Source organism: Gavialis gangeticus, unplaced genomic scaffold (genome assembly GCF_001723915.1).
Source record: "Gavialis gangeticus isolate Ggan-Ray unplaced genomic scaffold, GavGan_comp1, whole genome shotgun sequence".
NCBI lineage: Eukaryota > Metazoa > Chordata > Crocodylia > Gavialidae > Gavialis > Gavialis gangeticus.
The window spans coordinates 14,039,724-14,053,532 of NW_017728992.1; the positions used below are offsets into that span (position 1 = coordinate 14,039,724).

Genomic DNA, 13,809 nt, shown 5'->3' on the forward strand with positions numbered 1-13,809 from the left:
TTGTTGCAAATAATAGTTGTTTATTTTTATCCCTTCTCATTAGGTTAGGGTATCTCATGACAGAAGCCAGTGGCAAACTATAACTTGGGAAAGCAGAATTGTTGGCAAATCTATCTTAGAGGTTTGTCTGCTTCCTATTACTTTGGTACTTTAGCACCACCTATACAAAGTCACAAGTAATAGCAATGCCCCTACTAGAGAGTTTGACACTTCTCCCCGATGGAAAAAAAAATCTCTGCTTGGCATAGGGATTTTTTTCCTCTTTCCCCTTTCCTTTTTCCTGTGTATTTTCCAGGGTAGATGTGATGGTTTTGGAAGAAAAGGTGTATTTGAAATATGATTAACCTTCCATCCCAAACTGTAATGCTCTGTTATTGATGCATGTATAATAAAAATGAACATTTCTATTGTATTTTGTAAGAAGACAGGGCACACCTCCACTGCCTCCACAGAGCTCATAGAAATGCTGCCTCTCATTCACTTCCACTTCACTTCCCAAACCTGGAACAGAGGATTATTCTGACCATGCCCCTGCTACTGCTCTCAAGTACACCATAGACAGAGATCTCAAGAGCAGCAGTGAAGGGAGGGAGGGAGGAAGAGGCCTCCCTGCTGTGTGCTGAAGTGCACTACCTTGCAGTTTTACTGCTACATTTCAAACCATTTCTATTACGTTCCAAAGGTTATCCAGTTCTTTTCCATATCAGCAATACTGCCCAGCTTGTCTCATCTGCAACTTCCATCATCAGCACATATCTGGTTCTTATACTGAGGTCACAAGTGATAACATTAAACTGGATATGTCCTGAGGTCCCTCCTTGAGGAACAGCACTAGTACCTAACTGCTTTCCAATGTGATCAACACCTCTTTTACTTTAACGTGATAAAGTCTTCCTTTTGACCTGTGTCCTATACGATCTTTAAGTTCATATTAATCGTCATCTTCTCTACCTCAGATAATTGTTTCCCATTAGGCACTGAATCAGATGTCTTGCTTAACTCTAGAAAGATTAGCTCCCCTGGACTGCCCCTATCCAAGAAGTCAACCATCCTACCTTAACCCAGGTCTAATTGCAGTGTGCTTTGAAGCACCCAGGACTAAGGGCAGTTTGCCACGGCAGGGGAAAAAACTTGCAACACACTATGAAGCTCTTTCCTGGACAGATTGTATCTGCTTCTGTCATATGCCTCGGGTCTCTGCTTTGTTTTTACTTTTGGACATCATGTGGGAAGATTGATAGCCCAGTAAAATCCCATGGAAGGGCTAGTCACTCCAGGACACACAGACTCCTTGCAATCTCTCTCCTCCCTCTCCCCTGTGGTGACCTCACAGTTGTATACAGATGGGGTTTCCTAGTAACCACAGAGCACAGCAAAGCTAGCAGGAGCTGCAGCACCTCTGTGCCCATTGCTCCAGGAGACCTGGGGTCTAGGTGAGGTATGCAGAGCAGCCAGGATGCAAGAGCACCTGGAGAAGAGGAGGAAGATGAAGAAGAAGAAGAAGAAGAAAAGAAAACTGCTCAGCTACTAAAAGCAAAACACCAGCTGCCACTCTCTGCTCAGTCTGCCTTTGCTTATGTCCCACCTGGACGCAGGGACCCTCCAGAGCTCAGCTATTTCCACCGAGAGGCTAAGGTGAGGTTGGAAAGAGACAAGGGCAAGCAGTGGAGTGAGGATGAGTCTGAGGGAGCAGCTTTGATGAGGTACGAGATAGAGAAACTACAAAAAAAGAAAATTAAGAAAAGAGACAACGGCATAGGAGTAAAAAGAGAGGGGGAGGCTGCAGGGGGGAGCAGGCACATCAGTCATAGACAAAGAGAGGCAGAAGCATCTGCAGGGGGGAATTGTGTTGCCAAAATTTTTTACCTGAATCAGTCTCCACTTAAAATCTGTCCCTTGCCTTCACAGCCTGGGCCCCTGTATGGTCAACACTCATTATTTCTCCTAAATAAAGTAATTATATTGAAAAGGGTGTTCAGCAGCTGGAAAATGCTGCATGTTCCCAAGAGCATAATTTACAGGCTGGAAAAAATAAGTGGTGAAATGGGGATTTGCTGAGCCCCAGTGAAATTAATAAGGGACATACATAATAGTGCAGCTTCCTGGCAGTTTTCTATGTAGCTTAATTAAATCAGGAACAATCTGTTTGCATATTTTGGCTGCTAATTAGACTTGGGGTCAAGTGGTTGTAGTCACTCCAGATATGGTTGTGCAACTTGTCTGAAAGCAGATGTCAACATTTTAAATGAACGTGAATCAATGCTACTGAAATGTCATACTTTTGCCATACCCTAGGAAGTCCAGCATGATAACGTTGCACTTACTTGGGACTTTTCATTTTCAAAGCACTTTGCAAAGTGGAACTATTCCTTACAACATCTGTGGAGGGAGAAACACATGACCTACATGCAGGGGCAGATTCAGAGGGGGTGCACAAGCATGGTGGCACCCCTTAGCAGACCACACCATGGAAGCAGCAGCTGAGGACTTTTTAAAGTCTCTAAATCAGATAAGAATTGCCCCGCTTTCCCTCCATCTTCAGTGGCACATCCCCCCCCTTCCAATTCCCTTCCTCCCTCCCTCCCTGTTACCATTGTCCTCCCATGTCTCCAGTTGCCCACATGATGGAGAGTGCTCCAGAGCTGCTTCTGCCCCACTCCAGCTGGGCTGTTTGAGGAGCCAGGTTCAGATGGGGATGGTGGCAGTAGCAGTGGTGGGTGGTTTTCTCTCTCCCTGACCTTGCTTCTAGCCTGTCAGAAAATACCCGGGAGGGTGGAGAACTACACAGGGAGGAGAAGCCTGCCCAACTCCACGGTTGCCTTTGTCCCCAGCTGAGCCCAGTACACAGCTGGGCTAGAGTAGGGCAGGAGCAGCTCTGGAGTCCCCTCCTCCCCCCGCCATCCCCAGGGCAGCCAGAGACAGTGGCCATAGCAGGTGATGGAGGGGTGAATGGGAGGGAAGTGGAAGTGCCACGGAGCATGGATGGGAAGGGAGGGGGTGCTGAGAGCAGGAGAAGAGGGAGATTTTTACCTGAGCTGGGTTTTAAAGGAAGTCCCCAGCTACTGTTTCCATAGTGTGGTCTGCCTGCTCAGGTGCAGGTGTAGCTGGGAGTGGCAGTAGCACCACCACCACCCCTGCATCACTGGTTTCTGCTTCCACACCCCCATTTACAAAATCCTGGATCCACCTAGGCCCACATTTTCTAGAAAGGGAGGACAAGAATGAGAGGTTTAGGTGGATACCCAAAGCCAAAGGAGTGTGAGGTTCTTTGAGCAGGGGGCTGGACCCGATGATCTCACGAGATCCCTTCGAGACCTAATGTCTATGAATCTATGAATCGATGAAAACAGCATAGAAAATTGGCACAGGACTTTGTCTCCTATTTGCAACCCCTCAAATAGTTTGTCTTTAAGTCCATGATGTGATGCATCTTGGAGAAAAGTTGTTGAGATTAAGTTACCAACTTCTGAGAAGTGTGTGCCCTTAGAGAGCCCTGTCTGTTGTGTAACAGGGAGAGTTCTTCCTTTGGCCTTATTATTTAATAGAAGCCACAGCTGCCATTGTGTATGATGAGGCACTCAGTCCTTTAAGTCTGCCTGAGCCTTGTTCTGATTCGGACTGACAAAGGGACATAGGTATTGAGTGCTTACTTTGAAGCTTCCAACTGGATTTAAGCCAAAGATGGGCACTGAGTTGCTTGGTGCTGGCAAACTAAAGCAATTCTGGGAATGCGTGGAAGCAGATTTTTAGATGTGGAGGAACTTTCCTAGTGGCAGCATAGGCATCGACATTGTTAGGTAGGGGCTCTGAGGGTCAAGCACTTGCCATTAAGTTCCTAAATCCTGAAGGCCAGAAGTCCTTTGGTGGATCTGGACCTGAGTTAGCAGTAGAATGCAACAGTGTTGTCTTACCTCAAATAAATGTATTTCATCCAGGCTTGTAAAATGCTTTAATCTTCTCAAATGAAATGTGCATTTGAGGTGTGAAATGCTGTGCTGCTTCTATTCAACAACTAATGTTATTTCTTCCTGCTTTGAATAATCTTACTTATGTCTCACAATGATATTTCTAGTACTATAAATAGGCATGTAACACAATTAACCAGCCCCCTCTGAGAGATTCAGCTGGTTTTAGGTAACCACAGGCAGATTTTTGAAGAGAAAGTCCTCATTCCTATAGACTTCTGCTGTCCTTGGTCCTACAGAAACTGCACATCTAGCTAACATAACTCAATCTTACTGTGAAGTCTGAGATTAAACTGTGCCAGATGAGAGCGCTGTAAGGAGAAGCTGTGGCACAGCAAAGAGTCTTAGAGGTCTTATGTTGACTTGTCCTGGGATTAGGTAAATACTGTGTAAAGCTACCAATTAACTCTTTTTGACTAATTCTGGCAGGTGTGTGTTAACTTCAATAGGGTGAACTAGAGGCAGGGACATGGATATGCTGAAGGGAAACTCTATGAACTTCCATTCTTAGGGAGAACACTTTGAGCTGATATCTATTTTACTATTGCTTGAGTCACCAATCAAGGCAAATCATACACCAGAGGTGCGTGTGACCATCTGTTGCCTCTGCAGACTTTACTTGAAGCAAACTGAGAGTATACATTTCACCTCTGTCCAAGGTTCACATTCAGCACAAAGGCCATCAATTGCAATAATCTGAGGGTGGAGTTCTATTTCATCCAAAATGAAACTTGACACTCCATCGGGTGCTTAAGTGTCCTCATTATGGGAAAATGGAGACATCTACATGTCTCTGGAGGGCAATCCTATTCCTATAATAGAGACATATGTACCCAGATGTGTGTAATAGAATCATTCAATAGTTGGGTAATGCAGAGTTAGCCTCAAGCTGCACTTTAGTCATCCGTTAGAGGAACAGAATTCTGCCACTCCCTACCACTGTCTCATTGGTGAATAACAGCTAACCACAGACAAGAAAAGAAGTCCGACACCTCTTGGTCTTTTAGGATCAAATCAGGGATTCTGCCTTGAGTGTGATTTAATGATTGTTGTGACATCAGCTGGTCATCTCCATCCAAAGATTTAACCCTGCACCGCTGTCCTCCCAAGTTCATGGCAAACCCACTTGCTACATAGCCTGGACAGTTGCGTTAAGTATTCACTAAAGAAAGGGTTAACAGAGTCAACATCTCACATTTTCAGTTGGAGGTTTCAGAATGACATGAGGAAGGCACTGTGGTGTCATTGCTAAAATGTGAAGTAGTCTTGGGTGCAAAGCATTAACATACACAAGGGAGAGCAAGGCGAACAGTAAGCCTGGATGAGGCCCTGGCTCTAAATGTGGTTCCTACACACACTGACAATTCACGCAGAGAATATATATCCAATATAATATGCATTAATTGTGGAAGGTTAATGTGTGGCCCAGCCTCACTTTGAGATAGGATGGAGTGGGGTCATGCCACACAGTGTTGCCACAGAAAGTTACCTTCAGGGTATGCCTATGTTATGTGACTGTGTGATGGTGGAGACAGAATAGTCATTGCCCTGGCCAGTGGGATAAACTAATTGGATATTTTGATACAAAACACTAAAAAGACGTTTATTTTGGAAACTGAGGAAGAGAGAAACACAGGTAAGTGTGCTGAGCACAGGACTGGAAGCCAAGAATGCCTGAGTTTTTATCCCTGCTCTGCCAATTACTCCCTATATTGCTTTAGGCAGGTTTGCATTGCATTTCCCATATGTGACTTGGAAAAGGTGCTTAGCTGTTTTATAGGGATGTTGCGAGCATTCATTTATGTCTGCAAAATGATTTACAAGTGTTCAGTGTTATTACACCAGTTCATAGCAGATGCTCACCTTGGATACAAATTGCTTGTCTGCTTTACATGATTCACTCACTCTGACAGGTTTTTAAAAACTATCAGCCTACCATGTCAGCATTTAACAACGGATACAGATGACAACCATGGATACCAGTGAAGTGGCTTAGAGTCAAAATAAGCAGCCACCAGGCATTGCACAATTAGAAGGGACTTGACATGCAAGGTAATAACAAGGATCTGCAACCACACAGATGTCATCTGCACAAGGATGGCAGAAGATCTCAAAACAGATTATCTGGGACAGAATTTGAGCTTAACATAATAGGCTGGCTGTCTATCTGCAAGAGGCTAAATCCTCTGCACTGACAACATTAATAGAAGAAAAAGGAGTGAATAATGCAGGCATTTCTTTTAAGCAGCATTAACTCAGTCTTTTCTGGAGTTCAGAATAAAAATGACAATATAGGGAGTGAAGGAAATGCAAGAGTAAAGTACAAAAATGGAGATGACATACTATATATAGGGACTGCCTTAAATCATGCCGAAACGGGTTTTTCATGGCCCACTCACAATGTGTAGAGCCAATTTGGGTGGCATTTTGTGACAGCCCCGCCCCTCAATGCTGATTGGCAGAGAGGCCCAGCGGGGAGGAGGGACAAGGGAATGGCTGCCATCTTGATTTCTGGGTGCCCTACATGCCACCCTGCCCCCCAGTGCTAACTGGTAGAGAGGCCCTGGCAGGGGGAGGAGGGACGAATGGGCAGTCGCCGTCTTGTCGGCTGCCCTTTGTGCCACCCTGCCAGTTGGTATCTTCCCCTCCTGGCCAAGAGGACCAGTGGTTCTCACTGGGGAGCCAGTTTTTTATTTTTATTACGTTTTTATTGTTGTTGATTTCAGGGAATTTGCAGACAATCCTGGATGTCGCAGTTTCAACGAAATCCATGAAGCCCCGAATTAAGTAGGTCCCCAGTTGCATGCAACCTCTGCTTGGAAGGCCAGGACAAAACTAAAAGCCCTCTCTCCCTTTGAGAGAACTACATAATGTCCTCCCTTTATCAAGTTAGCTGATTACTAGAGTGATGACCTAATGGCATCTTTTAATGGGGCTTCTAACCTTTGAGTCCTGTTCAAACTCCTATATTTTCAGAGAAAAGGAATGGAAATAATGAAACCTGAGCACATCTTCATTTTTTAAAGTCTGATGTGATGCACAATTGTGAAGTTACAGTTTTTGAAAGATGACTTTTTTCCAGATTTTTAAACCAGATGTTGCAGGACTAGGGTGATGAACTGATCTTTTCTTGTGTCAAAGTGCTGATTCTTTAAATAAATTCATAGATCAGTAATAGGATATTGTAAATTATATATCTATTTCTCCTCTATTGAATAATTGTTTTGTTTTCCTGAAACATGCACACCTCTCAGTATTTGTGGATTAGACTCCCTACTGCCTGAAGCTAACTCTGCATTACTTAGCAGCTTGGGACTTCAAAGACACCAGCCTGCTTTTCTGTGCTCAGAAAACTCCTGATGGGAGTCTTGGCTATATCAAGAACAAAAGTTTGTGGCCCATAAGGGGAAAATAATTAAAAAAATCTTTGACATCTCAATATGAAAAGATATTCTAAATACAGTAATTTCCTTCACTCACTAAATTTTCTTGTGGTAGAGCAAGTGTGGGCTATGCATATTACTGGAACAAGAGCTCACTGTTGCAGTCTGTTTCTGAGCTACTCCAAAATATGCATTAATCTGATGACTGAGTCACAAGCTTCGTCTTACATCTTTGCCTTTTGAAAAGCATTCCAAAGCTGCCGGCTTTCTTCCTTTATTTTCTTCACTCAGAGTGATTCTTTAGTTGGGTGGAAGCATTTAATGAGAAAAAATATTTCAGTAAGGAATCAAATGTTAAGCTTTCAAAGGTTACTATAAATTACTTGGGAGCAGCAGTGCTATGAAATGTGAAAAAAATTGTGTGACCATGTCCTTTCACATGCTGGAGATATTTGCTCTTGTTACGTTTTTGCAGATAAGCCAGATGCACAGAAAATTCATAACAGTTTTGGCTTCCAGACTGTTTCAAAAAGGATGCCCAAAATATTGTTAAAAAGTAGAAAGTCCCTTTAAGCTCTTAGTGCCATACACGTACCACTTGTTCGTTGTACAACATATTGTTTTCTAACTTATGTAGTGGTGAATGCTACAATAAATTAATCATATTTTCTCTTTCTTCCAAGACAGGAACTGTTTCCACCTATGACTCCATTTTTAAAAGGCCAGGGGGTTACAACGAAAAACTTCACCGCTGTGACAGAGAACATGCAAAGAGTCATGGCCTTAAAATTAATGAAGAGGTAACCTCGAGTTACCTTACGGTAACCTTTGTTAAGTGACTTTATTGGTGTCAACAACACTGGAGACCACCAGCCTTGTGTTTCCATTTGCTACACAAACCCCAGTGAAGCAAAAGAGTATAAACTGGGTACCTGAGGTAGGAAAAGCATACAACCAACCAAACACCCCAATTTGCTGAGCAAACAGACCTGACCCTGCCCTGCCCCATCTTCAAACCACATTTTTTTTCCTGCACATCCAGGACTCAGTGGAGTTGGGGGAGCAGAGAGAAGCTGAAGCTATTCCCTGTAGAACAGTCCCCTAGAGCAGCATTTCTGTGGGTTGTGACCCAAAAGTGGGTTGCAAGAATAAATGAAAGGGCCACGGACAAACATTAGTAATAGATGAACAAACTTTAAAATTGGATTCTTCTTCAAAGGAGAAAACCTTGGGAAATCATAGCTTTTCCCCTGCAGACTGCCAGAGTTCCAGCTGTAAGGGGTTGCTTGGGCTCCCCCTTCCCCACTGCCATCCCCTGCCCCACACGTTGAGGGGCTGAGGCCTGGGGGCAGCAGGTCAGGAATGAGGGGCACTGGGTTGGGACTAGCCATCAATGTTTACAAATGGGTCCTGGTACAAAAGAAGTTGAGAACCATGCCTTATAGCTCTGTAAGTTTCCAAGGGAAAATTCTTGCAGCTAGCTGCCTGATGGGAGGTAGAGAGCCCATATATCAGTGTGGAAGGGTTGGCCTTCTATCAGGAATCTCCAAGATACATGAGAATGATCTCTGACTTCCCTGTGGATTTTGTGAATCTGTGTATTTGGGGAGGCACTCCCATAGTCTCCTCCACAAAACCAGTAAGCTTAGCTGTGTTGTTCTCCTGTGGCACAGTGTAGTAGGTTTTATGGTTTGTTATCAATACTTTCTGGCTGCGGTGTGCAGAGGGGCCAGAATGGATATTCTTTTGGACTCCTTACAAATGTTTGTTGAATGACGTCTGCAATCATGCACTCATTGGCCCAGGAGGTCCCTTCCAGTTCCATATTCCTTTTCTTTCGGGAGGGCAAATACTATACATTCTCACATACCAAACACCTTTTCCCAAAAACTAGCCCCCCCACACGCTTCTCCCCACAAGTTGGGGTGCATGTCTTAAGTGGGAAAGCTGATTTTTCTGTCAGAATAGAAGCACCCAGTTTTGATTCCTGCTCACAGCAGCCGTGACATTTGTATTTGGCAGCTGAGGGAGTCAAATGATTTAATTGGTCATTGTTCTTCACTCTACAGCATTGGCGATGCATAGGGGGGTCATGCGGGTGCACATGCACCCCCCTGAGGTCAGCCGTGCACCCCCTGGAAAGCACCAGCCACGGAACCAGAAGTGCACTTCCGGTTTCACCGCTGGCTCGGTGATCAGCCCCTGGGGGACACACCACCCCCTGCCCCGTCGGCAATCTGGTGCCCCCCCGGACTCAGGAGACACCAGTTACCCATGCTCTACAGGCTTGATGTTCCACCAATCAAGAAAGTTTCTTCTTCTGGCAATTTTGCTCTCTTTTAGTTATTCTCTTCTTCTATTTCACAGCCTTGTAAGTGAGCTGTTTTCAACTCTTTTCAAAATCATAGCAGGAAAAGGAGGGTTAGCAAGTTGAAGATTAGGGTCTCTCCCTGCTCTGTACAGTCCTAACTCTGGATTTTTTTTTTTCATTCTACCTTCACAGAAACAAGGTGTGTGTCTTATTTGGGGTTGTATGCAAGAAAATATGTTATCTTCAAATATTGTACTGGAGTGGCAGTCTGTGATGTTTGGGGTTGAGAGCCCTTTTCTATTTAGAAGCTGACCCTTCTACATGTTCTAAAATCAACAGGCTTTTTTCAAATGGCCGTGAACTTTGGTGTGCATTATGGCCTCTCCCTCTCTTGTTCCCCTGCACTATCAATAGAAGCTGAGATCTTCAGGTCTGTGCCCCTCCATGAATGAGTCCTTCTTCTTGCTTTCCTATATAAGGTGCAATCTGAGAGATCTCCTTCTGTTCCCCTTTCCCTGCCTCCCTCCCACATTAACTGAGTCCAGACTGTGGGAGACAGGAGGAATAGAGGCTGTTCTTCTGTGATCTTGTGACCATGTAGGAGCTGGGATTTGGAGGGGCTTGCCATTCTGGGGTGGATCTGAGCATTCATCCTCCTTCCCCTGTGTATGTGCTGGAGCAGGAAAGGCTGTGTGCTTCCGGGGTGGTGTGAGGTCTTCTCCCTGTCTCTCTAGAAACCAAGAAGAACAAGTTAATGGACATGTCACCCCTGGGTATGGCAGGGGTTCTGTCTGAGGGCAAGAGGGACCAGGCCAGTTCAGAGGGGTGAGCAACTACCAATAAGTGGGTTGAGGACATGGCTGGAGGAGGCTATGTCAAAGTAGGGAGGATTCCAGCTCAATGTTGGGAATAATGGAGTTTGGTATACAACCTGGATGCTACGTTCTAGGACAGTGGTATATATGAGTAGCACAGGGACAGTCTGTGGGCTGGATGCTGCTGGCAGGGTCAGTCTGTGGGCCTGGTCCAGCCACAGAACAACCCCATGCACCAGCCCCTTGTGCTGTGTACAGGGCCGTGTCACCAGGCCCACAGGACTGCACACAGGTCCAGAATTTTGGTGTTTGGTACTTCTAGCAGGGGCTGGGGTGGTTTGGGTGTTAAGGTCTATAGTTGACAACCCCGAAGTTGCAAGTTTGAGGCCATAGCAGAAGTGCTCATGGTGCAGCCCTGTCAGATCCCAGCAAATCTAAGAATTCTGCTAAATACTTTGTGACACAAGGGCATGAAAAAGGAGGGGCACTTCTGGTCAGAGACTTTTGTCATCAAACCTCTGCTAGCAGTTGGGTTTCTATTTATTATTATTCTTTTTTAGATTATAAATTTCCTTTTGTCTTTTGGCTGGGTTTAAACAGTATCAGGTGGTGTCAATGTTCTGAGTAAGATTCTGATAAAGGAAAGGCCTTTCTGGAAAGGAAGGTTCTGCAGCATTTTCTAAATGAGATAAAGTTCTGGATTAGCCAGATTGATTCTGGAAGTGTACCCTGGATCCAGATCCATGAACAATGTGTGCCTCCGGAGGTGGGGGTGGGCGCAGGATGGCAAGCGCTGACCAGCAGTCAGCAACCACCTGCAGATGTTACTGGCAGCGGTGCCTAGCGGTGATTGGCAACCGCCCGCAGACACCACCAGCAGTGGCAGCGGCGAGGGGGGTGGTGGTGAGCAGCAACTGCCCACAGGGGCTGCGGGCAGTGTCAGTAGTGCTCCTTTCAGGGCTGCACTGCCAATCTCAGTGGGTGCATGTGTGCCCCCTACACATTGCCAGTGTCCAGATCCCCTCTACCCTACAGAAATTTCTCTCTCTTTTTATTTAAGACCATTTATCAGCAACTTGGGGCTGTAGTGTCTTTAGGACAAGCCTCTTGCATATGAGTTTCTGAGTCAATGAGATTATTTTTAGAGCTTTTATTTTGTTAATAGAAATTGTTGTAGTTGTTTATATATAGAGAGAATACACAATGGTGCAATGGGATGTATGAATTTAATCTGCATGAATAAGGGAATGGGTAATTACCCAGACATATAACCTATAAGTAAATTGTGCAGGCCTTCCCAAATAGGTACTAATGAAACCTCTATACCACCACCAAGAGCATAATAAATTAGTTGTCCCATGATCTGCAACTAGTCTTAGAGAAATCTGTCTGTAAAAATATGTGCTGTAACTCGTGTGGGGGCATATCTCCCTATCCCAATTTCCCGCTGGTGCACTTATGTTCCATTACTATTGTTGAAAAGTTTGGCCACAAACGAGGACAATAGCAGAGTTTAAATCATGTCTGAAACTATCTTTCTGCTAAATAAGTGGCACCTTTCTACAGCTATGCATTATATAATTGTATCTGGGCAGAAGGCTTGTTTCGCACCAGCTGCAACAGCAAGCTAGTGCTATAAATCTGCACAATGTTCTGCATTGGATTATTTAATTAGGAGTGTAACTTCTGAATGGTCTTCTAACAGGAAATGGTGAGACCCATTCCTGTTTTGTCCTCATCACAATATGGAAGGCGCATCAACCAGCCAGTTGAGGAACTGATCAGAGATCACGCAAGGATTAACCATGTGAAGGCTGCATTCTACAGGAAAAATGGAATTGCTTGCTTGTTAGACAAATCTTCTTCAAGCCTACATCCCTGCTAAAGCTCCTGTCCGCTGTCACCAGATGCATAAACATAGTGAAAAATAGAGTTCTCAGTAATAAGTAGATAATTGTTTTGCATTCTTTTTCTCTAACATTCTTTTTCTCTAACATACTAATGGGCTAGTATGGTCTGAATCCAAAATAAAGCTGTAGTAGCTGTTCCCTTTCTTTAGTCCAAATTTATCTTTTTACCTGAAATCAAATTAAAGTCTTGCAAATGATGCTCCCAGTAATTCTGAACATCTTTGGAACACAGCTCCACAAGGGTTGTCCTGGATTCTCAAGTCCAGTGCCCTGCTACCACAGTCATATATAGCATAAAATCCCATTCATAAATTTAAGTATATTATAACAACATGTATCATTTATAGGAGCAAGTTTCTTCCTCAAAGGCTTTACAAATATTAACTCATTCCTCACAATGTTTCTTTGAAGTGGCTAAGTGTTGTTATCCTTGCAACAATGTTCCCAAATGCCTGACCCAGTAATGGGCACCTGAAGTAATAGCCAGATTTTCAGAGGTGCTGAATTTTAGACCAGCTTCATGTGCACTTGACTTGAAATCAGTATGAGCTGCTTAGCACTTAAAAACTAAGTCTAAATAGTATTCACCCAGTTTGCAACATTGTGGATTAAGAGACTTACCTAAGATCTTGTGCAGGGGCAGAGCAATTAACTGGACACAGGAGATCCCAGCTTTTAAAGTACTAACCAATGTTCTTCTCAGAAAATTGTTGTCTGTGCTTTCTGCTGTTTCTAAGGGAGAGCATGAGGGAAAGGAAAACCTGGCTTCATGTTGGCTGCACTGAAGTTTACCTATATCAAAAAAGATCATCATAGAAAATTAGGGTTGGACAGTTCAAAGTCTGACAGAGCCAAATGCTGCTGAGCTGCTTTGAATTGTAAACATAATGAGCAGAAGGAGGACCTGCTTATATTTTGTGTTAACTTTTTTCATGACCTGGAGTAGAGCGGAATAATATTGCACTTCAGTACCTTGGAGGTAGAAGAGGCCTTGGTGAACACCCAAGAGAGCAGAAAATTACAGCGCCACGAGACCTATGGCATCAGCCAACTTGTTAGACAAAGGAGGTAGAAATTAAAAATCAATGTTTATCATGTATTCTAAAACAAAGCTGATGGATCTGGATAGTCTCAGGCACAGCTGGTAAACTCAGACTGGTGGGGTGGGTGGAGCGGCACATGGAAGTGGGGGGTGGGGGCTGTAGCTGGCCAGGAGCAGGGGGTGTTTACAGTCTTCCTGCTCCCAGCTGGCAGCAACCCCCCCTGCTCCCATGTGATGCTCTACCTGCCCCACCAGTCTGAGCTCATCAGCGGTGCCTGGGTAGTATCCATTTGAAAGTTCTTTCATAGCCTGAAAATACATTGTTGTATATAGTATGCTCTAATGTGTACTTAAATGTTTCTGTAACTTTTATTACACATGGC

At 44.3% G+C, this 13,809-nt stretch overlaps 1 protein-coding gene across 1 annotated transcript; it reads left to right on the top strand.

Moving 5' to 3' along the window:
• The first annotated feature begins 1,389 nt into the window (after positions 1–1,389).
• On the top strand, positions 1,390–13,544 carry CUNH5orf49 (chromosome unknown C5orf49 homolog). The gene is made up of 3 exons (XM_019521056.1): positions 1,390–1,635; positions 8,032–8,148; positions 12,180–13,544. Exons 1-3 carry the CDS (start codon positions 1,441–1,443, stop codon positions 12,357–12,359), a joined length of 492 nt encoding a protein of 163 aa, XP_019376601.1. The 5' UTR covers positions 1,390–1,440; the 3' UTR covers positions 12,360–13,544.
• Positions 13,545–13,809: the final 265 nt, after the last annotated feature.

Coding starts and splice junctions, on each gene's coding strand:
- CUNH5orf49 (XM_019521056.1), top strand. CDS start 1,441: ATGCAGAGCAGCCAGGATGCAAGAGCACCTGGAGAAGAGGAGGAAGAT. Junction 1,636..8,031: donor ATTTCCACCGAGAGGCTAAG/GTGAGGTTGGAA, acceptor CTTTCTTCCAAG/ACAGGAACTGTTTCCACCTA. Junction 8,149..12,179: donor GCCTTAAAATTAATGAAGAG/GTAACCTCGAGT, acceptor GTCTTCTAACAG/GAAATGGTGAGACCCATTCC.